The sequence below is a fragment of the Xenopus tropicalis genome, chromosome 3 (genome assembly GCF_000004195.4).
Source record: "Xenopus tropicalis strain Nigerian chromosome 3, UCB_Xtro_10.0, whole genome shotgun sequence".
Lineage (NCBI taxonomy): Eukaryota > Metazoa > Chordata > Amphibia > Anura > Pipidae > Xenopus > Xenopus tropicalis.
The window spans coordinates 18,547,393-18,573,311 of NC_030679.2; the positions used below are offsets into that span (position 1 = coordinate 18,547,393).

General features: G+C 40.9%; 1 protein-coding gene across 1 annotated transcript; it reads right to left on the bottom strand.

The window, feature by feature from the left end:
• Positions 1-339: 339 nt before the first annotated feature.
• cd9 (CD9 protein) lies at positions 340-25,371 on the bottom strand. The gene is given in 8 exon segments (NM_001016989.3): positions 340-774; positions 2,108-2,191; positions 3,035-3,127; positions 3,485-3,586; positions 4,203-4,277; positions 4,560-4,657; positions 6,080-6,182; positions 25,258-25,371. Coding segments are annotated over 8 exon segments (687 nt in total). The 5' UTR covers positions 25,324-25,371; the 3' UTR covers positions 340-708.
• Positions 25,372-25,919: the final 548 nt, after the last annotated feature.

Sequence of the window (25,919 nt, forward strand, 5' to 3'; positions counted from 1 at the left end):
ATGGCCGCTGCTTTACAAATGATTAAGTGGTAGCCATTGCACAATTTATTTACCCTTAGGGCTGCCTGGCAGGATAGAAAACCGTCCCATGGAATTTTGTTGGCTTCTTGTTCAGTATATCACTAAACCTCTATGACGTCCAAGAAAAGTCTTTGTTTTGAGCAAATATATCAGCCATAAGACAAAAGCAAAAGGTGATTGCGCTACTGCCATGCTGGCAAGAAGGCCTCAGTTTTAATCGCTAAGTAAAGAACCCCAAAACAGAATAAAATATAGTCATACTAACAGTTAATTATAGAAGGTACTCAATATTTGTAAGTTGCCAAATAAATAAGGAAATTAACTGTATATAACTTTATTGTTTTAATATGTACCAAATTATGTTCAACATAAGTTATATCTTGATTACTATTAAAAAGAAAGTGAAAGACAAAAATCTGAATACACTCCTGTAGTTATACAATATATATATATGCTTTGAACCTATCAACAAATCATGTACCATTGTATCATTGGTTTATATATCTGACATACTGACAAAAGCTTTTTTTCTTTAAAAAAAAAAAAAAAAAAGTTGCATTAAAATGAGCAAAAACGCAGGACGACAATTTTATTTTATTTTTTTTGTTTTTTAGAAAAATGTTTTCAGAACACTAAAATTCTTGGTACAATCCCTCCTCTGAAAGGATCTTTCCGCTTGGGTTTTGATTATACCATCTCTCTGTTGTTCCGGATGGCGCAGCACAGCACCATGCTGAAGATCATTCCGAAAATCTGCAAACACAAATAAAGCCAATCAATTAAGGCCATTAAACAACAGAGTACAGAATTTATCAGCCTATATGCCATAACTTAGAGCTGACAGTCAGATTCAAAGGTTTTGCGTTTGACTTTGATCAGTTACATATGACAAGAGAAAACCTGGCCTAGAGTCAAAAGTTTAATAGAAAGTGTAGCATAATACAAAAATAAAACTTTAAATGGGTTTCCTTACACGGAAAGGATCAGTGCAAAGTCAGACAGCATTCTTGGACCCATTGCAGCTTGCCTAAGCAGAACTTAAGGCTGATGTCAGACGTGGTGTATGGCGTATATTTTTGGCAAGCGGTGAAACCCTTGCCGAAAATACCGCCATATGCCTCCTACGTGTGCCTGTACCCGAATGGATGAGATTTCGGTTACATGCGCCTGCACCCGTGTGTATCTCATTCATTCGGGTACAGGCACAGGTAGGAGGGTAGGGCGGTATTTTCGGCAATTGTTTTTCCGCTTGCCAAAAATATATGCCATACGTCATGTCTGACATCAGCCTAAAGCAGCCATACACAGGTTGTCCCCATACATTTTCCAAAAGATCATCCTACAGGCCAAACAGGCAGATAGCATACAAGAGGTTGTGCACAGCAAGGCTACCTTTCTGTTGTTCCAACAGCATTATAGACTGCAACAGAAGGAAACAAAGAGGAGCTATAGCTCCTCTTCACTTCTATATTTGCCAATGCACCATAAACTGATATCGGTGCAGAACGATATGGATATTAGTCAGAATCAGCAAACCATCATACATGCATATGGCCATCTGTAGTGACTTAATTCTGTAGGGCCAGTAAGCCAGCAGAGGAGATTAGGTTACTGCTGCCAGCTAAAAGTAATAATTTACCTAGCTTATGCAACCTGTCACTTTACTGTAGAGGTACCTCTGGGTAGCTACATATAATTAACATGCATTAAACTTGCTCATGCTTCTATGGAATCATACCTCCCAACATCTGGTCATTAAAAAGCAAGAAAATTTAAAGGACATGTAAACCCCACACAATTACAAAAATGTAATCAGTGAACAGCCTCTTTGAAATCTTTCAATACCTGCCACACTGGTTGTCTAGAGGTTAATAACAAGGATGCAGCTTCCCCTTAATCACTTAGATTTCCTTTCTCTTCCTGTAACCCTCTCGGCCCCCTCCCTCAGGAATTTGCTTTGACTTCTGGCTTGTGGGCATGCTCAGTTGTTCTAAGCTCAAATTACTAAACACGCCTTTAAGTACCTTTATAGATGACTTTCAAGGCACATTTTTACATAGTATGTAAGAAGAGAAGGATTACAAACCATGATCACAGCAATTCCAATTCCTACTGCTCCGACTATATGGAACTTGGTGGTGAAAACATCCTCTATGGCAGCTGGACATGACTGAAAGACACAAATTAAATCAATAATTGTACATTAGATTGGCAAAACACACAATATTCAGAATTGTATATAGAGGCATGACCCCCAAATAGTATCTATTCTTTGTATTGCTTGGGTCTTGGGGTAAATTGAATGAAATCAGAGCATCCCTTTAAGCTGCATTTCCTAAAAGCAGTCTACATTTTTCATGTGCTGAGCTAGCCTTATTCTATAATGAACAAAAAGTATTCACTGCATCTGCAATAAAAGGTAATCAAGCTGCAAGAGATTGGAATCATGGTTCATTCTACAGAATCTGAGCATCAGGTGCATCATAATGAACCTGCCCAAAAGGGGCAGAGACTGACATCACGCAAGGCAAGATGGCTGTCTTTCTAAATAGTCATAGTAATAGCATCAATGAGACAGAAGCGTAACCTAAAGGAGGTGCTGATAATTCAGTGATCTGGTCCTTTTCCATCTCTAATGGAGAAATAGAGCACACAATTCAACTTACAGGTCCAACAGTACCAACTTAGAGGTTGACAGTGTCAGAATGGACCCAGCAAAGACGTGGGCATTGAAGGCTCACTGACCTAGCAGTGCTAAATAGTTCCATACTGAAAATTTAAAAAGAACCATCTTGGGTTGGGCCCTCTGGGAGATGCTTCAGTATTCTGGCAGACCAGTCAAACTGTGATTCCTCGCTGCACATATCAGAGCCGATAAAAAGATGACAATAAATCCAGGAGAGAATTGCTATGTCTTAGGGCTCTTATTGAATGATAGTATCCTATAAGGGGCACAAAAGGGTTATATGAGTGTGAAGAGGTAAAACAAAGCACCTGCTATCATTAACCATACCTGTGCGGAGAGGGCACCGACTATTCCTTGATTATTAGGGCATATGTCCGTTACGGTTGCCTCAAGTACTCCTGTCATTCCACAACAATTCAACTGAGAGAAAAAAAACACAAGAAATTGTTAATACAAATATATTCCAAATAATAATTCTTTATGTAAATATCAGACGCACATATTGTTGGCATCTTCATTACAACACTGATAACATCAAACCATGACCTCAGGGGTCCACACTGTCAGGGGGTCCACTGTATGGTTCCCCAGCCCATTATAACCTTCCCTGGCCGCCAACAAATGAGCGAGCCCAGAATCACCCCTACCAAACCCTTTTTTGGGGGGCAGGACTACACTGGTTAGTCTAGTAATAGTGTTGTGTATTTAAAGCATTTTATACACGTGTTTAGCTTTGTTTGTGCAAGCTTAAGCTCAGACCCCTCTCAAAACACTTACAGCCAAATGTATTGCTTTTAGGGTGTCCTTTAAGGCATTGTCATTGCTTTTCATGTACTTTGTATACGTATCCTTGTAAAATGTCTTTAGTTCGTCAACGACCTAGGGAAAGACAAAACACACACACAAAAAAGGTAATTTGTCTTTTTCATATTTGATTTTGCTGAAACTTTATTTAATGCTGGAACATGGACAGCTGATACCACTAGAGTTTTATATATTGCATGTTATCAAGTCATGTGATGCTGGAGGATACAAGACAGGAATCCCATTAGCAGGAGACGAGGCGGCCGATATTGGTAAAAGGCTTGGACATTTGTTGCCTTGTCAATTGGGAAGGATTCAAAATAGGGCGCCACTGAAGGTGTCCCAACATCGCAAGTTAATGCTGATTTGTCAGATAGAAATCCTTTGTTTTTACCTGCATATCTGACGATTCAGCTATGTCCAATGGTCATGGGAAAGATCGTTATTGTAGCATGTATGGCCACCTTAAGGCTATGGCTCTAATTCCCTAACTAGATAGGATATCAACTAGTTAATGAACTTCTCAGGTAGGTGATGCCTTTAAAGCCAAACAGATTTCAGGAACACTGGACAATCATAGTAACACTTTTCCAGCCTACAATTTGCACTTAATTCTACAATTCTGTATTGAATAAAGAACATTTCTTGATTGGAGGAAAAAGAATTCAGTATGTCTTAGATAGGATCTTACCTTGTCCTTATTTGTGAATCCCCAGATGCCTGCTGCAATTTCAACAGCAAAGATAACCAGGAGGAACGCGAAAAACTAGAACAAAAAACAATACAGTATTGATTCTAAAGTGAATTTAGATTTATGTAAAAGTAATATGTTGTTTTCAATTAACCTAGTAACGCAGAGCAACCAATCAGTAAGAGGCATTTGCTAGTCTCCTGTTTGAAAGGAATATGGTTGCTGTGGGTTACTAGACCTGGTGCAGACTTTTACTTTATTCCCCCTTCCAAGACTCCAGATTTTAAACAAAAGACTATAACCAATCCAGCCTATCAGCTGCAGGTGTCAACTTTGTTATAATTATGAATATATTACCAATCCCAGCATGCATTCCGATTCCTGAATTGCACCACAGCATCCCAGAAATCCAACCAACATCATAAGAGCACCGGCACCAATCAAAATGTAGACACCTACAACAGAAAGAATGACACATGGACCTTACACATTTGGGAATACTGTTCAGGTTTAAACTTAAAAACAAAACAAAACAAAAAAACCCTTAAATCAATTGGTATATTCTGGATATGGGGTCTTTGAGTAATTTGGATCTCCATACCTTAAGTCTGCTTAAAATAAACCCAATAGGATTGTTTTACAAGTATAAGGTACTGTTTTATTATTACAGAGAAAAAGGATATTTTTGAAAATTAGAATTATTTGCTTAAAATTGAGTCTTTCGGAATAATGGGGTTCCAGACAAGAGATCAAGATATTTGTAGTATTTAACCATTTGTACCTTTGGGTGTTCTCTATATAAATGCTGGCTCAAAGGAAGTAAAGGAGTCTAAGGGGCCAGTCTTAATGAATAGAATAATGGAAAAGTGTCCAACCCCAAAACAAATCCAGTCTTCAGTTCCTTTGAACCCTACAGTACTATAACTAATAAGCTCACACAAACTATTCATTGTCTGCGTCCCTATATAATTAGAATGTCATTGGAAATGTTAGGTATGGTGTATATTGCTTCACCTGTGCAATATGGGTTACTTATTATATATAGTGATGAGCGAATCTGTTCCGTTTCGCCAAAAAATTTGCGAATCTTTCAAAAGATCCGCGAAATGGTGAAAAATTCGCGAAACGACGAAAATGTGGCTATTGTTTCATCGTGCGGCTATTGTTTCGTCGCCCGCGGCTATTCTTTTTTGCCGCCGGCGACAATTTTTGGACGTGCGACGAATTTTTCCGCGGCGAATTTTTTCATTCGTTTCGCGAAACAATCCGCCAATGGCAAAACGCGGAAATTCGCCGCGAATCCATGCCTGGCGAAATATTTCGCCCATCACTATTTATATATTAATTATTAACATAGTGATGCTTTTTGCTAACCAATAACAGGCTCTTTGGGAAAACTCAGTGCCAACCGGGCAGAATAAAAAATTTAGCCGGATCGGGGACCGCATTGGCTCCGACTTCTCCTATACCCGTCGCTTTAATTCGATCGTTTGGCCCCAGGGCCAAATGACCGAATTAGCCTGGATTAAACGACTGAATTAGCCTGGATTCGCCCGATATCGCCCCAACTGTAGGTGGGGGATATCGGGAAAAGATCTGCTCGCTTGGCGACATCGCCAAACGAGCGGATCTGAAGGTGTATGGCCACCTTTAGTTACCCTTAGTTCAATACCAACTGAACCATTACCAGGGGATTTGCAGCTTTGTTGTATATAGCTGTATCCAGATTTTGACTAGGTTGATTATGGCCAAAAATGTCAGTCAGGAATACACAAAGGTGTGAATGTGTACCGCTCCATCTTGTACAATGCAGATGAAACTAGATGTAGTTGCTGATCACAGAAATTTCAACTGCACCAAAATCCCAAGTCACTTACCAGTATAGAATGCGCCAGTATTCTGGTCAGCCTCGAACATAGCTTTTGTTTGGGGGTCGAACCGAAGCCATAACCCGATTCCCAGGACTGCCGTTCCAGCGAGCTGAGAAGAAAAAGAATGGAATTTAGGGAATATTGTTTTTAAGTATATGTGCACTACTGACAATGCTCAGCGCATCCCACAAGCAGTTGGACAAATTAGGCTGATCTGATCGCTGGGGCCCCAGGCCCGCAACTGTCTCCTAACAGAGCTAATGAGACCCAGTGAAAGAAGCCCACATCACCCGAAACTAAGGACCAGGGCACATTGGGCGTTTTTTAAGTTATGTTTTTAAAACCATGGGTTCAAGCAATTAAGAACACAAATAAAAGCACATGTGGCTGATGATGTACATTTTTCAGCCAGGTAAGGTGGCCTGACGTCCATCTGTGGAATGGAGTTTTTTAGGCGTATTTGGCTTTTAGCAGAAAATCGCATGGCTATGCCACCATGTGGGGTTACAATGCTGCCTATCCTACCATTGCCTATAGGGCTACATTTTATGCATAGTTACACTCAAATCCACGTTTTTAAAAAATGCAATGTAAAGACACCCGCGTATGCCCTTGCCCTAAGAACTCCCTGTTCACCAGCTTAATAACCAGATAAATGAGCCAATGAAATGATGTGGGAAATCAATGTGAACAAATAAATGTAGCTGGGATCTTCACCCCCCCCAAAAAAAAATAAATATATTTTGTTCTGTATCTGTTCTACTATGCTCATGCTATCTATACACAATAGAGAGTATTGTACTGTATTGCTTTGTGCTCTTTGTTTAGGGGGGCTTTCTTTGTGTATTGGTTCTCTTTATCAGCATCACTGAAGTCCTGAGAATGAGACACCCCATCCTTCAGATCTTGTCTTTGCAAAGTGACTGATTTCCTCAGCTCAAAGAGCTTCACACACACATTTACTTTCCCTATAAATTCCTCAAGCTCTCAAGTGCAGAGTATTTATTTCAACACTTTGAGCTGACGAGAACCGTACACCCATTAATGGTCCTGCTGGTATTTACAAAAAGGCTACAGCCATTACATTTAGCCCATACCCTGCAGCAAACAACTAAATAGGGAGACGCCTGATTGCATTGGTTGTCCTGTATCCCATTTTTATACAAAATACGTTTTCTTTGAGCAGAGGCAGGCTGATAAATAATGAGTAATAAATGTCCGATTATGTTTTTAACTAAAGCACAAATATTTCAGCTCCATAGAGGAAGGTGGCAGCATTTGGCACTCGCTGTACCAAATTGAACTTTTTCACACCTTTTTCAGAGTCAGTTTCAGAGAGGAATAATTATATCTTTGGTAAAACCATTTCATTATACAAAGCCAGAAGAGCATGCAAGCCAACGTGTGCTTGTAAAGAGGGAGGTTGTGAAACACGTAGTTTCTGTGTTGAAATCAGCATAGTCTTGCAAGATCCATATCTCATTAGGTTTCTATAAAGAAAGAAGACTATCTTAGGAGGTAAGGGGAATATTACTACAGCTTTTAATTCTTATGGTTCTTTGAAATTTGGGATTAAGCCATACATGTTGCAGTTCTTATTTACTATCTCCAGTTCCAATCTTTTAGGCCAAAATGGCAAGTGGCCATACAACCACTTCTACGGTATCCCTCTAATCTGTGGATTCTGGCAAATGTCAGAGGGGCTGCTGTAAAATGCCATAGACAGTCACTATTTATTGAGCTACTGGGGGGCTGTTTGAAAATGCCAGGGCCTATTTTGAATACAACAACAAACAACAACAACAACCATTTGTAAAGCGCTTTTCTCCCGTAGGACCCAGTCCATCCCTTACAATAGCAGGTTAGCTGCTACAAAGCTGCATACAGATGTCACAATTACACACCAGAGATAGTTGCCCAGTACAGTTCAACCCTTTTTTTACCCTGGGAAGATGGAGTTGTGGATATGTGTCTGCTTACTCCAGTTGACAACAGGGAAGAGATTTTGGGGAGGTTACAAGGCTTACAAGTTTAGAAGGCTTTCTATTGGAGAACCTGTGCAAATATATATTATTATTGAGTAGCCGGTCTCTTTTTTGGGAGGCTGAGCCCCACCAAATCCTCATTCACTGCCTATGGTGACAGTGACCATATGATGGTCTTTCAAAGACCTTCCAGTTGAATTGGAATGAACTGATGTCTAGCAGCCAGGCAATATATAGGTCCCCACTTGTTGCTATTCTGGAAGAACAGCCTTGATTCATTGAGAACAGATAAAGAATGAGAGCCTATCAAAGAATGGAAAAAGCTTTGGGTGTCATCTGGATGGATTAGGGTGTGGCATTAGTACTGTATGAATACTGTATGATTTAATAAAGAGATGGTGCTTCCATTTCTTGTCCAACAATGCCAACATGAACAATAGGCAAATAACTTAAATATTTGCATGTGGTTTTACAACAAAACTTGGCTATATTATAGGACTTTTTTAAATGTCAAATTTAGACCAATGATGGGATGAAGAAGGACTTTCTTGTGAATATCACTATAAAGGGAAGAAAGTCTAAGGCGGTAGTGTTCGTGTTGGTGAGATCATGCTGCTCTCTGCCAGATTTTCCATTCAGATGACTCACTGTTTTCCTATTTAACAAACAAAGCTGTGTTTGAATGCAGGATCCATGTTAGTGAGGGGCAGTGTGATGGCAGGCAAATCACTTCTCTAACTGGTTTTATTCAAGCCAGTCCAGCAATCTGGTTTCATGCTACGGAATTCAGTTTCCATTGCTATTGTCCTGGATACCTGCCCTGCAGTCTTTTCAGAAGCAGCAGGAACACAGCACTGTAAGTGAAAACGGAACAAAACAAAGTATCCCAAGAGCATGGCGTGTTTGAGCTATTTTCTAACAGTAACAGCGCAGTCAAAGAATTTATCCACAATACCTTATATCTGGCTAGGCTTTCCTTCTGCACATTCAGGGGCTTCACAAGGGGACTTTATTGTAGGGACGGCCTTTCAGCTGCTGACTAAACTCCACTATTAAAGTTTATACCAAAAAATGAAATGGTATTAAGCTTATGGCACACATTTCCTCCATCTGGATTAAACATTTTCTGTGGGGCTTTACAGTAAACATTAGAAGCAGGATCATATATTCTATATAGGCACCCTAGGTCCAGTGACTATGATAACCCACAGGTGCCTATATGGAATCCCAGGTGCATGCTGTAAAATCCAAGCTGAAGCAGGCATGTGCAAATTGGGTAGCAGAGATGGCTGGCGTGCCTAGGCGAGTGTGAAATATACAATATACATTGCTCATTAGAAGAGGTGACAGGAATTGGGGTAACAAAGTAATCACCCAAAAATAAACAATCTTTGCCGGGGCCAACAACGCACCCCATGCTGCCCAGCTGCTCATAAGAGCCAATTAAAATGCTTGTTTTTGGAGTGTGGAAGAAAACTGAAACAAACAGAGGGAAAACAGAGATGCAGTGATTCACATTGGTGCCCAGATTTAAAGCAACAAATGGCACTAAGGACCCGTAGCTAGATCCCCTCTTTGCCAGGGATAGTACACCCAACTTAAGGACCTTGTATGGCCTTGCACATTTTGGCATCTTGATGACTATAGAAGTACAGACCCTAGTATGATACCATTCACATGTTTATAGAGATCAATTCAAAAGTAACACACAAATATAGAACAAGAGAATAGGCAAAGCAAACTTTATTTTACAGGTTTTGCAATTCCAGGAAAACAGCAGAAGTAAAAATAGCTTTGCATTGTGACCTTTACAATATTAAGATTTTCAACAGTAAAAACAAGCCCTAACCTCTGGGAAGGTGCAGCCGAGCATCTGTTCATAATCATTCCATGTTTATAATCATCCAGTCATTCATATTTATACTTTGCACCATTGCAAGGGAATATCTGATTTTCTAAGATACTAGAGTTAGCTATAGCCTAGAGCCACCTTTCTAGCATGTGGTAGGAAACTTTTAGGGCAATGACATTTTTTTGTGCATCTTCGTAAAATGAAGCCAAGCTAAAATTAACTGCAGGAAACGAATCTCCCCGTGGCCCATGGCCCTAATAGTGTATGATTTGGAACAGCCATGGCAATGAATAAGGGGATTCCCAACTAGTGGCCCCTGTAATACATAACAGTCACACTCAGCAGCTAATCCAGGCTGTGCAACTTACTTACACATTGTAGGAACTCTATCCTGTACTTTTGGATAATTGTCAGGACCATATTGTGCAGAAGTGTTGCTTTTACATTGTGACATCTTAAGACAGTTTAGAGATAAATTAAGGTTAATCTTGTTAAGTCAAAGTGTAAGTATGGTAAGATCTGTATCAGATCAGTGAAGAAAGATCATATGCCTATTTTACTTGAGTTAGAGCCTGTTGTCACTATTTAGCCCTTAGGTACCCAACATCCTTACCCCAGGAACTCCTGCATTAACTAGGGGTAAATTACTAAAGTTGTGAAACCTGTGACCCTCCCTGTTTCATTACTCATTTGACTTTTTCTCCTTCACAATGGCTCACTTACCTGACTATTAGAAAGGCCTCCAGTGTTCTGAAAACACAGACCCATTATACTTCGTTCAAGGTCAGACAAGCCTACCAAAGTACCACAGGATCACTCAGAGTGGACTTATATAGTAGGCCTATATTAAAACCAAACAAGTCCAACACTTTACTTGTTCTGCTTCCCTGTTGCATTCAGAAAGAATTATGCCATCACTTGTCTGCTTATAGCTTGCAATCTGGTTAAGTGCCCAGCACTAACCCCTTTGTGGCTAGGCAACACACTTTCTGCCAGTATACAATCAGCTTTACTAACAAAACATGGCACCCTTTCAGCATGAGTCTTATTTGTACCACGGATTAGGTAAATCACATAGAAACCTTGGTGTCCATTATACTTGATACTATGCATTGCCAGAATAAGGGTTGCTCATGTAGGTTGGGCATTACTTTGGGCCCTGGAAGCAGACCTTCAGGCTTATGGGAATTTCATTAGAAAGTTCCTCCACTTCAAAACGGAGTCAGGAGTAGGAGTTGGGAGAAAGAAAGAACCCTGAAGGAGTCTACTTTTTGACCATCCAAAAAGCCCTGGCAGGACTTCTGTGCCATAGTGGCCCCTACGTCTAAGTTTATTCTAGTCACTATTAGACCTTAAAAGTTCAAAAGACCGTAAAAAGTTCAAAAGGGGAAAAAACCCACATACTTCACTTGACGTAAGTTTCTATAGTAACACATAAGAGCTCTAAACAATGAGTCACTGACATTTCAACATTTTTTAGCCATACCTCTTAGAGAAAGCCAACCAAAGTGCATATTTCTTGCTCTTACGAATACCCAGTAAATTCAGAAACAGATCTTCTGGAATGTCAGTAAGTTTCGGATGCAGAACGGATAAGAACTAAACATACAAAATGTCCTTGAGCTTTATCACAACAGATATGTGAAATGCTAGGTACATCCATGCAAACAAAGAAATGGAATGTAAAGCCGAGGAAACCGGCTAAATTAAATAACAAAGCCCATGCACTGGATTCATAAGATTACAATGGTAAACCAGAGCAATTTCAAGAGAAACCCCACACATATATATATTAACTATAACGCCTTCTATTGAGAAGCCTCTGTATAATAAGCCGGGAAGGGGGGTTGTTAATACAGAGGGCTCCTCTATGGACTGGTGCTTTGTATACTGTCCCTTTAACAAATTAAAATGAGTTAAGCTGGCCATACACGCACCGATTATACCCTACGAAACCCCGTTTCGTATGATATTCGGTGCGTGTATGGCAAGTCGACCGATATCGCAGGAGGCTGCTGATATCGGTCGACTCGCCGATCGGCCAGGTTAAAAGATTTTGATAGGGCGCCATAGAAGGCGCATAAAATGTCACAGGACCCCTACCTCCTCATGGTGATGCCGAGAACATGACTGCAAGTTGTACATTCCTGAATTAGGAAGACCCCTCTGACTTAAAAAAAAGCATAGGCCTCTGCAGCACATTGCTATGGAAGGAAGAATCACAATGACCTTGTGCAATGCCTTTTTGAAATATAATTCAAATTACAACACACTTGGGTCAGAGATGAATTTGTGCCTGGAACTGCAGACATGTCACACCATTTGGAAACAATCTGCTGAATGAAGAGATTTGCCTGTTTATTTGGAAATCTGCCCTGAACCTCCCCCATTCAAAAAAAAAAAACAAAAAAAAAAAAAACAGCTTGTGGTTGCCATAGCAAGACACCAATACAAAGGAAACAAATAAATATCTGGCACGAGTGCAAGAGTGAACATTACTTCTGTAGTACAGGCCTGCAGTTTACTATACCTGTAAACAGAGAATGAACTAAGCCCGTGTCACTAGGGCAATAATCATCAAGTCCTGGATTTCATACCTCTTTGCTCTAAATTCTAATATGAAGTAAAGTCTTAACACTTCCTGCAGCGGATCATTATTTAAACTATCCCATCTGCAAGACAATGAGCAAGAATTATGAGCAAATGTGAACCTCCTGGGAGCAGAGTCCGAGTGACTTCTGCCCAAACTACGACACTTGCTCCACCTTACCGGAAGTATAAATACAAGGAATGAGAATTTATGTGTCTATGTATATCTAGGGGCACACTCATCAAAGTACGAGTTAGAATACCGAATGATGATCGGAAATGTCATAAAAATGCTTACGAAAAAATCATAATAGTCACGTCTGTATTCGGAATCAATCGTACTTTGATAAATGTGCCCCCTAGAAACCATAAAAATGTAGTTAACTGCCCAGGTGCTGGTCAAATAAACTAAATTTAAAGATTGAATACTTAACATACAGAGAAAACATTTTTATTACAAAAAATCCAAAAGCCAATATTTCAAGCACAAACAGTGCCCTTCCTCAGGGACAAAACCTAGTGTTCGAAACATTGGATTTTTTTTTGTAATAAAAATATATACAGGTATATATTACAGACAGTGGGACTTAATAGTCCCACTGTCTGCGCTATATACCTGTATATATTTCGGTCACATTTCTCAAGAAAGGTCCCAAAATGTGACCAAATCGTTGATTTTTGCACATTAAAAAATTATTTTGTTTTTTCATCAAGTCCTGTGAGTGCTGAGTCTTCTGTTTCCTGTACCTCTCAACTCTCTACCCGGCACCCAGGCATTATACAGTTTTGTGGTTTGTGCCCTTCCTCTATTATACTAGATATACATCAGTGCTATAGGCAGAAGGATACTGTTTTCCGGCCGCTCTCTAAGTTAGAACACTGCTACATTTGACTCCTCTGTTTAGTTTGGCCCTTGCTGATAAATTATATATTACTTATAAATTACTTATACAGTACTACCAGGTGCCCCCAACATACTAGGATCTCATAGCGTTGCCTTAAAAGAAATTTCACACAAACTACCATAGGAGTCCCTACAGTCTAGACCAGTGATCCCCAACCAGTGGCTCAGGGGCAACATGTTGCTCCCCAACCCCTTGGATGTTGCTCTCAGTGCCCCCAAAGCAGGTAGTTATTTTTGAATTCCTGACTTGGGGGCAAGTTTTGGTTGAATAAAAACAAGATTTGCTACCAAATAAAGCCCCTGTAAGCTGATAGGGTGCATAGAAGCTGCCTAATAGCCAATCTTAGCCCTTATTTGGCTCCTCCATGAACTTTTATGGTGCTTGTGTTGCTCTCCAAGTCTTTTTACATTTGACTGGGGCTCACGAGTAAGAAAGGTTGGGGACCCCTGGTCTAGAGGATGTTGCCTGTGGGCCTCTCACACCCTTGGAGTGTGCTATAACACTAGTGCTATAGGCAGAAAGTTACCATGACTAACTTGAAAACCTCATTCACAGGGTTCTTTTCCTTGATGTACACTAAGGTGCTTTGCCCACCTTAGGCCTCCCAACCCGGATTCAAAATGATCTGGGTGCATGCTCCAGCCCGTTATGTTCCCTGCTCCGCTGCTTGGATCCCAGATGCCTTCTGCTTTTATGCATTTCAGTGGCACAGGTAAATAAGGATTTGGATGCAAATTATTGACTGCAGGTGAAGGACCTGTTAGGGGTGACAGCACATTCACCTCCTCCTTTGAGTGGAGCCCAAAGAGACTGAATCTAGAGATCTTCAGTGGTGTAACATGCCAAGGCAGGGTTCCCCCAGCAAAAAACTTGCTGCAAAATGGTTTGGTGCCAGAAAGACAGCCAAGAGAAAAAGTGTGGATAGCAGACAGGAATTATAGTTATGCCACTGCCTTTCATTTTATACAGTAGGGATCTCCCATAACACCACTGGGCAAATATAAAGGCATCCATCCCACTGGGCATTCGTTATGATTAGATGGTAGGGGAAGGTAAACTCCTTTATATCCCCTAGATACCCTCTGATATCTTCATGTTTTGCCCTTAACATATTTCTCTGCTTCATGTGGCTTCCAGCCATCGCGTTACAGAGAGATTACAACAAACATAAAACCAGGAGGAGCAGGTGTTATTCCTGCGCTGTCCCTAATCACCTATGTTGTAATCTGATAGCTACAAGGTTGAACTAAGCTAATGACTATTGGTTAGTAGCTGTGTCCCGGCTAAACATCTGTAGCTCAAAATGAAACCAAAAGCGGATTTTTTTTTTGTCTTAAGTTAAAAATTTACAATATGTGAAAATGTTAGTCTGTAACGTGAAATGAACACAAACAGCTTGTGAACAAAAAATAGGATTGTGAACAAAAAATAGGAAAAAACTACCGTAATTTTTTGGCAAAGGACCTAATTACAGAAGCCACACCCACCCTATATTTATCCATAACCCCACCCACTGTATGATATGCCCTGTACCTTTGAGATTATAACAAGGAAAGTGGGGCATTTGAAACAAAGAGCTTTAGATAATACATATTAATGGCATCGGGCAGACAGCTTTTCCAGTAAAAACAATACAATCTGTACATTATAGATATATAATTCCATATTTTAAATAATGTTTATAGAATGTTATCTGAAATCGCAAAATTCAATTTTCTAATTTTTTTTACAAAATGACCCTCTTATAAATGGTGCTATATTTCCAAACTTATACATTCTGGAAGTATTTATATTTTGCATTCACACAATATATTAACATATGTCCTGGAATTCATTCCAGAAATACAAAATTAATTTTCCGACCGCAAAGGGAACATTAAATTGTTTCCTAATGTTCCATTTCAAGGCCAAACCTCCTCTGAGTTATGGGAGACAAAATGTCAGAAGCAGAGCTGGACCAAAAGGCAATGATCCGCTCCCCGAGGGTCCCCTGCTTGTGATACACACCTACAACAGCTAACATAAGTACCCCCCTTATCTGCTTGTTAATATCCTGCACTGATGCTGAAATTACAGAAGGCTGGAACAATTGGTAGGCAGGCAGGCAGAAGAGGCAGAGGCAGAAGAGGCGTTGCACCCCTCTCTGTTGTGCCCTAGGCATATGCCTCTTCGCCTTTCCCTTAGTTCTGGTCCTGGCCAGAAGCAGGAGGCACCACAAACAGGTGGAACAGTCAACACTCAGCATCATTAACTTCTTCTAAAGCTGAAATTCCTATAAATTACCTTGTAAAAACCAGAGAGGAACTGCCTTTTTACAGATCTCAGATGAAGAGGTTCAGTGACCGCACCTTATGTTATATTATCCTCTCTCTCCCGGTTGCTAATGTACAGTAGGCACATAACAGTGTATTAGCCCACATGGGCCTTCTCTCTGAATCATGGAAAGGAATACTGTCAGAGGAAAACATCTTTTTTTCCAAAAGGCATCAGTTAATAGAGCTTCTCCAGCATATTCCCGTATTGAAATCGGTTTTTTAAAAGTGCATACAGATTGTTTTATATTTAACTTTGAAATTTCACATGGGGCTAGCCATATTCTTCATTTCCCAGGGTGCCACAGCCATGTGTCACACTTTAATGCTGAGCTGCAAGTTGGAATTATATCAACCTCTCCCTCCCAGCAGCCAATCAGCAGAACAATGGGAAGGTAGCAAGGTAGGCAGCTCCCAGTAGGTATTAGAAAAGCAGTCAAGAAATCCAAGTGTGGCTTGGGACCCCTCCAGTTACATGGAAGTAGGAGAAACAATAGGTTACCTGAAAGAAGTTCTAATGTGTAGCGCTGGCTCCTTCTGAAAGCTCAGACTCAGGCACAATGCGCTGAGATGGCGCCAACACAACAATATCACAGTTAAAAAAAAATACATTTGTTGGTTCAAAAATAACATTTTAATGGTAGAGTGAATCATTTGCTATGTAAACAGTGTAATTTAGAAATAAAAAGCACAGCATAAAAAATGTGACAGAAACTCTTTAAAGTGCACCAGGAAATTCAGCCACCATGTGCATTCTGACTAGACACTTGTGGTGACAGGCAGGGGACTCTCCTCTTACTGGCTTAAATGGATCCCCTTTTTCACCTTTCATAGCAATAATCAGATGAGGACAAGCGCACCAGAAACATCAAGGTAATTACCATTCAAGTCAAAGGAAGGGCAATTTGCCACTGAGCTGGAAATTACGTGTTAAAAATCACTCCATGTTCCATTGCTTCTGTCTGACCACTGTCTCTCTGGCAGGATGGCCAGGAGCTTCCTTATAACTCAGCCATGCAACTCCTACTCAGTTATCATCCCATCAAAAGAATCTAGTAGGGGCAATCACATCATGATATCTCACTAGGGGCTTATAGCAAGGGTTTTTGAAGAGATGCAGTAAATCTATGCTAGTGTATAAATTACCCAGTTATCATATAGGTGTACACTGTCCCTTTAACAAATAGCTCAGAACAACAGTATAGTATGGATGTTGCCACCCACTAAAACCTAGAAAATCCAGTTTTTGGTTTCTATTTGCATTGTCAGTTTCCCTTCAAATATCAAGAAATGAAAGCCTGTTTACCAACACGGGAGTTTTCTTTCAAGTAAATATAAGTAACAAAATAAAGATGCAGGTGTGGAATCTACTATGCGAAATGCCCTCAGCCCATACTTTATCAGATAACCTATGCCACAAGTCGGCAGGCAAGCAAACGAAGCCTTGATTGTGCTTAATGGAACTTTATACAGTGGCTTGCAAAAGTATTCGGCCCCCTTGAACTTTTCCACATTTTGTCACATTACAGCCACAAACATAAATCAATTTTATTAGAATTCCACGTGAAAGACCAATACAAAGTGGTGTACACGTGAGAAGTGGAACGAAAATCATACATGATTCCAAACATTTTTTTACAAATAAATAACTGCAAAGTGGGGTGTGCGTAATTATTCAGCCCCCTGAGTCAATACTTTGTAGAACCACCTTTTGCTGCAATTACAGCTGCCAGTCTTTTAGGGTATGTCTCTACCAGCTTTGCACATCTAGAGACATCCTTGCCCATTCTTCTTTGCAAAACAGCTCCAGCTCAGTCAGATTAGATGGACAGCGTTTGTGAACAGCAGTTTTCAGATCTTGCCACAGATTCTCGATTGGATTTAGATCTGGACTTTGACTGGGCCATTCTAACACATGGATATGTTTTGTTTTAAACCATCCCATTGTTGCCCTGGCTTTATGTTTAGGGTCATTGTCCTGCTGGAAGATGAACCCCCCCAGTCTCAAGTCTTTTGCAGACTCCCAAGAGGTTTTCTTCCAAGATTGCCCTGTATTTGGCTCCATCCATCTTCCCATCAACTCTGACCAGCTTCCCTGTCCCTGCTGAAGAGAAGCACCCCCAGAGCATGATGCTGCCACCACCATATGTGACAGTGGGGATGGTGTGTTCAGAGTGATGTGCAGTGTTTGTTTTTCCGCCACACATAGCGTTTTGCATTTTGGCCAAAAAGTTCCATTTTGGTCTCATCTGACCAGAGCACCTTCTTCCACATGTTTGCTGTGTCCCCCACATGGCTTGTGGCAAACTGCAAACGGGACTTCTTATGGTTTTCTGTTAACAATGGCTTTCTTCTTGCCACTCTTCCATAAAGGCCAACTTTGTGCAGTGCACGACTAATAGTTGTCCTATGGACAGATTCCCCCACCTGAGCTGTAGATCTCTGCAGCTCGTCCAGAGTCACCATGGGCCTCTTGGCTGCATTTCTGATCAGCGCTCTCCTTGTTCGGCCTGTGAGTTTAGGTGGACGGCCTAGTCTTGGTAGGTTTACAGTTGTGCCATACTCCTTCCATTTCTGAATGATCGCTTGAACAGTGCTCCGTGGGATGTTCAAGGCTTTGGAAATCTTTTTGTAGCCTAAGCCTGCTTTAAATTTCTCAATAACTTTATCCCTGACCTGTCTGGTGTGTTCTTTGGACTTCATGGTGTTGTTGCTCCCAATATTCTCTTAGACAACCTCTGAGGCCGTCACCGAGCAGCTGTATTTGTACTGACAGATTACACACAGGTGCACTCTTTTTAGTCATTAGCACTCATCAGGCAATGTCTATGGGCAACTGACTGCACTCAGACCAAAGGGGGCTGAATAATTACGCACACCCCACTTTGCAGTTATTTATTTGTAAAAAATGTTTGGAATCATGCATGATTTTCGTTCCACTTCTCACGTGTACACCACTTTGTATTGGTCTTTCACGTGGAATTCCAATAAAATTGATTCATGTTTGTGGCTGTAATGTGGCAAAATGTGGAAAGGTTCAAGGGGGCCCGAATACTTTTGCAAGCCACTGTATAGTATATGTAAAAGGGTAAATGTATCACGCTCCAGCTTAATGAATTTTGCTCCAGCTTTTTTCCTATTGTATTAAATAAGAATTCAGTTTTTAGTAATTTCTTGCAAACATTACAAACAGTGAAACTGATTTTAACTTCCTAGTTCTTCAAATCAATTGTAGGAGAAGAGAGGACAATTCATTCATTTATCCTTCCCTGGCAAATCTCTCAACACCATGGCTGTCCAACTGGAGGCCCATGGACTGGATGTGGCCCTCCAAAGGGTTTTTGTGGCCCCTAATCTGCTTATAAACTTAATTGTATAACATTTTATTACCATCTGGCCCTCAAACACGATATATGAGAAACAATCGACCCACAACATGTAAGTTGGAGAGCAATGCTTTACATAACCCACCCCCCCCCTCCAAGTTTGTGATGATAGACACCAAGCTGCAGCTGGGTTATAAAATGGGTTTGTTGTTTATACAGAGCTCATTATCTCTATTCAACCCTCCCCTGCCAACACCTTTTGATCTTGTCACACTGCTGTGCTAATAAACATGCATAGTTAAAAAGGCAACACAAAACCTTTAGGGCTCTGGTACACGAGGAGATTAGTCGCCCGCGGCAAAACTCCCTGCTCGCGGGCGACTAATCTCCCCGTGTACCAGAGCCCTTAGAATCCATTGCTTCAGCACTATGCGGATTAAGGCAGGTTATATTATTAGAGCGTTATAATAAAAGATAAATATGACTAAATAAAGACAGGGTCCAGTTTATTTTGCTCATGGTTATGTATAAGTGTTTATTTCCCCTTTAACTGCCCTGCTGTTTTCAAGCATATAATGATTTCCAGAAAAAAGGCTCTTGATTGTTTGAAAGTGCAGACTAAAGGTGGCCATACACGTGGCGATCTGACGATGTTTCGTACGACCATCGGTCGCACGAAACATTGTAAGATCCGCCACACACCATTCAGGGCTGAATCGGCAGGTAAGGAGGGAGAAACAATAGGATTTCTACCTCCTTCTGCCGATTCAGCTCTGAAGGGAGAATTTTGGTCAGGCGCCTTCTATGGCGCCCGATCAAAATTTTCAAACTGGTCCGATCGGCGAGTCGTCCAATATCAGCAGCTTCCTGCGATATCGGTCGACTCGCTGACATGCCATACACGCACCAATTTTCGTACGAAACGAGGTTTCGTACGATAATATCGGTGCGTGTATGGCCACCTTAAGTGAACAAAGTATATAAGGCTTAAGAACATTTTCAGGTAGCACTGGTCCTTTAACCCTTCCCACAGTACATAAAGGCCACATATCCTGTTTAAAGGGAAACTACACTGTGATTAGATAACACAAACTCATTTGCACAGACTGATAGTGAACTAAATGGTTGAGCTGCAAGCCACACTGCAGTTCTGTATGTTTGCTTTCTTGTTGGCCAAACAATGTACAGACATTTAGGAGAGGCAGAAAGCAGCCACACCCTTACTACTGACTGCCAAGTGCCAGCACTCTTAGCACTGGGTAATTATATCAGCCAGGAATAGACCTTTTTGCATTTTGCCCACTCACTGACCTGAGGAATTCAGAAAGAGAGGCAGCAGTCTGGAAGCAATTAATTTAATCCAGAAGTGCTTTCATAGGAAACTTTTGCCCAGAGAAAATAAATTTACACCGGAAAACAAAACTTAATATTTTAAAAAACACTGTGAACTAAAAGTATTTAGACTGCGCATATTTTGGGGGCTGAATGTTCTCTTGTGGCCCTTATTTACTAGTCCCACAGATGCAAAAACAAAATTGCACTCCTTAGGACCCACAGAACAATTACTGAAGCAAAGACAGGTAGAGAACTCTTCATTATCCAATGGCAATCCCTTGGTTTCCTCCAATTGCCTGTGTCCCCCATTCAAGTTCTGCATCCCTCAGCCTTCCTACTAGCCGGTTAAGAGTTGCCAGTAATGAAGCAGTAGATGTGTTGACCTCCATTAACCCTTGCTCTGCTATCATTTGCTGGCAAAATTACATTAACATTTATTTATAAAGCGACAACATATTCCGCAGCACTGTACATGAAAATTTTAGTGCGGCGTAATTAATCCCAGCTTTGTGTGACTGCAGATTTCCCCAGGCTCTAGTATGGGGTTAACTTTCCAGCAGATACAGCAGCACAGAGGGCTCATTACCTCCTTCTGCATCAAGCAAACAATTGTAAATGAACCCACAGATGAAGTGGCCATTGCACCAGCTCAGCTACTGTGCACACAGAAAGCCATAATAAAAGGGCACCTTTAACCTCCCAAAGGAAGCTGTATGTACACAACCTTTAACTCACCACACACAGCACTTTGTCTGTCCCTGTGCTCAGGCTGAAAACAGTGACTCTCAGTGTGCATAAAGTCACCTGTATCCCCAGAGCCACAGCAAGCAGTCTCTGTTCTACAAGAACTACAAGACAGCTTCCGGGTCTCCTGTTGCCTGAAGTTAATTACCCTGTATGATCCCATCTTCTCTCCTGCATGTTTTTCCTCTGCTCAGATCTAGGTAAGCAGTAGGGACAGGCACCCATGTGCAGGGAGGTTCTTGCCTTATTACATAAGGGCCAATAAAAGAACAGGTGTCCCTCCAATCTAGTAAATGAAAACTACAGGGTGGAACATAAACTCACTGTAAACCTTTACCTAAAAAAAAAAAAACAACCCCCAAACAAAACAATATTTTTATTATAAAGCAGCAGTGCTTTCACACTTAGATACTAAGCCCTGTATAAGCAACTCCATCCCTTCAACCTTCACAGTTTTGTTAGCAGGAGTTTATTATGCAGGGAGGATTTAGTTTAGAAAATAGCACTATTTATTTTTTTCAAACAGGTAAAAACTATGTTCAGCCCAAGCCCTTTTTACTGCATGTTCAACAAAGGTTGTATACTGCCCCTTTAACTGGCTATGTGTATGGTTAAATATGTATGTTTAATAGCAACATCAGCAATAATGGGTGCCAGGAAGAGCTTCTGGAAATCAAACACTAATACTATTACTATTAAAGGGCAACTGGAGATCAGTAGAAATAAAGTCCCCTGTAACACTTGAACTTGAACAACACTATGAACATAATATCTCCCAAAGGCCTTGAACGATTTCTATGTTCGCATGGCCTGTGTAGTTACAACAGTAAGCAACAACATACAAGGGGGTCTACCTTGACAGTAGAGTACAGAGATAGTGTGGAGGTGAGTATATTTATTGGCATAGGTCTGCAGCCTTTTTAAACTGATACACCAGCCCTGCTTTTGTGTCAAAGCACTGCACATCATTCAAAACACATTCTAAAGTTGCCCTTTTGCAAGCAAAGAACATTTTGGGGAAGTATGTCTCAGGGGTTAGGTCACTGAACTGAATCAGGGAGGGTGGGTTCAGTTATCTGAAGCTTCCGATGTAAGTTCCTTCTGACTGAAGGGCAGCAGGCCTGGTAAGGAGGCAGCAAGTGCCTTAAACTGATGATCAGGGGTGGGAAACAATCCAGTTCCCTCCAAGTGATATCACATGCCAAAAGAACCGAAAGTTAGACGTCTCTAGAATCCATGGGAGTGCTGACGCTCATACAAATGTGACTCCATTACATAAAGGCTCACGCTAGTTATTAATTTTCACTAAACCAGTCAACTTTCATTCGATATTAAAGCAGGGGGCTTAACTTGGACTGACCATCATGCAATCCTATTTAGTGGCAGACTACTTAAGGGGAAGAATCTGTGACTGTGGGGCCCAGGGGGTGCTTCGAAGGGCAGTTTTTGGCAACACACAACTTTATAAATTGGGGGTAAGGCCCAGAAAATGTTTTTGTTAAGGCACTAATCCCAACAGATTATAGTTGATCACCCCAAAAAGACAATCCAGCAGGCTTATGCCTTCCGCTATCCATGGCTGTAACAGGGTGCAACAGTAGTGCTGTAGTACCCCTAGTTTGGCTTCCTGCAGCTCCGCCCCCCTGCTTTCCCTCGCTGGGCAGGGGCTTGCCTTGGCTGACTATAGTATTAGACCACAGGCATGTATGCAGGGCCAGAACTAATGTTAGTTACTATTTATGGGAAAAAGGGGGTTACAATTCCTATTAATGTGTAAAATATGTTTATGATACTATGCACACAAGCACATCAGTAGACCAGCTTAGGGTTGCAATCTGTCTGGTATTTTACCAGCCTGGATGGTAAAAATTATGCTTGATTCCAAAGTTATTAATAGGGAAGTAATATATATATATATATATATATATATATATATATATATATATATATATATATATATATAGTAGGCCGGTATTTTTTTTTTTCAGAAAAGATGGCAACCCTATACCAGCTCCTTGTCCTTCCTGCTCTGCATCCACCACTAACTCTTCCAGATGAAATAATGATAATGGGACATGTCGGGAGGTGGGGCCTTTAACCCTCCTGGGGTACATAAGGCATTGAATACTTTAGGGCTAACAGGGAACAATGAACCAAGTAATTAAGCACAACCGAAAATACATTTATAGTCTATCAGGCAATTATGTTCTAAAGGTTCAGCGCTGTCCCACTTGTTGACAAATTCTAAGCACCCTGGGAGCCAGCAACCAGGGATCAGAATATGGGGCGCCTAAAACAGTTTAACCTATTCCCTGCCACTCCTAAGCTGACTTTCATCTGTTTTTTTCTGTCTGTGCAGTGCATACAGGCAACTGAGAAGTTGGCAGGTTGGGTTGGGGGGGGGGGGTGGTATACCAAAAACCACACTAAAAGAGTGACTTATATTAATGTTTAACCCTATCCTTCCTGCCTTTCTCTTGGCACACAGCAAGCTCTGTAGCAAAAATAGCCTTCAATGCTGATCTGGGAGAGTAAAACAGGGCCTTTAAGCCAAATATTTACACAGGTGTTGCATGGATTGTCTCCAAAGGGGCAGGGACCTTCCACCCCAACACCTTGCATCAATTAATAATGGGATCACATTTCAATGAATCAATATAATGCCCACATATTCTGCAGCCCCACACCTATGTTTTCCTGTAGGATCCCAGCTGACACAATATAAACCCATATAATTCATGGTTAGTTCACAGCTCATTGTGACTGCACCAGTTTCTGCGCATGAAAATGTATTGCTGATACACGATTCAGCATGGGTACTGTCTGTCCAGTTTTAAAGGGGTATGGTGCCAACTCTAATACCATAACAGTGCATTTTTTGTGGTCAGGCACGACTATAATAACTAGGGCCATATCTGGTGTATGGTGGTGACCCTAAGGTAACAGTACAACTTTAGATACTTCAGTTGTTGCAGAACTGAAACCACGAGCAGGGCTACACCATATAAGCTGCTGCTGTTTGTCAACACTGGGGCACTGAACCTTGCCCTGCCCAAAAGCATTTGCTCCAGCACTGAAGGAGTTATTTATTATACCAAAAAAAAACCTACAAAACCCCATGCAGGCTTTCAGTGTAAACATTCCCCAATCCTGTTTAACCCTCCACAATCCACCACTAAGCAGTTTATACAGAGAAAAGAATACGGATATACACATGTATGTCTTATTTTAGATTATAAGCTCTGATCATTGTACGTTGTTTGATGTGTACACTCTCCTACTGTACAGCCCTAGGAAATATGATAGGGCTTAATAAATATGCATTAACAATAATGATGGGCAGATTTTAATGAAACCTGAGCCTCCCCAAACCAACACCAACGCATTTACTACAAGAAATAGGATTGAGATATTATACACAAGGTTGGCACCACATTCGCCATGTATTTTTGGGGCATTATATATGGAGCTGGCATTGTATTTATCCTGCCATGTGTTGTGGGGGAAATAAAACTGCCACTGTATCCTGTCATGTGTTCTGGGGTAATATATATGGAAATGGCACTGTATTTATCCTGTCATGTGTTCTGGGGTAATATATATGGGAACTGGCACTGTATTTATCCTGCCATGTGTTCTACCATGTAGAAAGGCTTATGTGACACTATGCTGTTTCTCTGCCTGCACAGAAACGCAGGCAGAGACACAGCCTAGTGTGACATTAGCCATAATGTCTTTAATTAGCTTGCCCAAACACCAAAGTCACCCTCCACCTAAGATAATATTAAAACTCATAGCTTTACAACAAGAAACTCTGAAATATGGAAATCATATTTCCCCCATTGAGCCATATTTAAGCATTTTCTCATTTTCTTCTGATTTTACAAGCAATACACATATAAACCTATACCTGTATATACTTATGCCCATATATAACTGTACGTGTACCTGTACTACAGCGAATCCCTAACATTAATACTGTTACAAATGTATCACTAACAGCCAGTCTGAGCCCCAGGCAGCAATGCTACAGCACTATATCCCTTTGCGAGCTCCAAACACGCCTTTCCGCCCAGGGCTCCTTCTACTCTCCCACACCCGAGTCCCCCCAGCAGAACCTACAGACCGAAACTCACCCAGAAGATGAAGTTGAAGGCAAACAGAAGGTATTTGATGCACTTGATCCCCCCTTTGACGGGCATGGTGGCACTTTCCGGCTGGCGAACTTTGATGAAGTTGTTGGATCGGTGGAAGAGAGAGAGCTGCGCAGGGTGTGTAAATCCTGATTTACTCGGAGTGTCCTACACCCACGCCCACACCTCTTGGCTAATAACGCTATATTTTGCGCCCCCTACAGGACACTGCTGGCATGGCTTCTACCCCACCTTTCCCTTCTCCTGCTCTTTCGCCTTTTGACTGATCAGGTTTGGATAATTACTAGTTGATTTCTATAACGAAAATTACAGTGTTGGACAAATAGCCAGATATTTAATGTTTTTTAATAAAGTACCCCACTTTCTTTTACTTTTTTTTAAAGAGATATATACAAGTGACATTGCACCAAGAGAGTCGTGTTAAAACCCCTTTAAACTTTATGATCAAGACATTATTATACTATTATTATTATACATGTATTGTGACAGTCAGTGCTTCACCCCTATACCAGGCCCCTTAGCAGTTTAATATCTGCTTACTCTATTACAGCCCCCCTCCCCAATATAGCATTATATATCATGATTAATAAATTATTATTATTATATAATTATATATAAATATATTATATATATTATATATTATA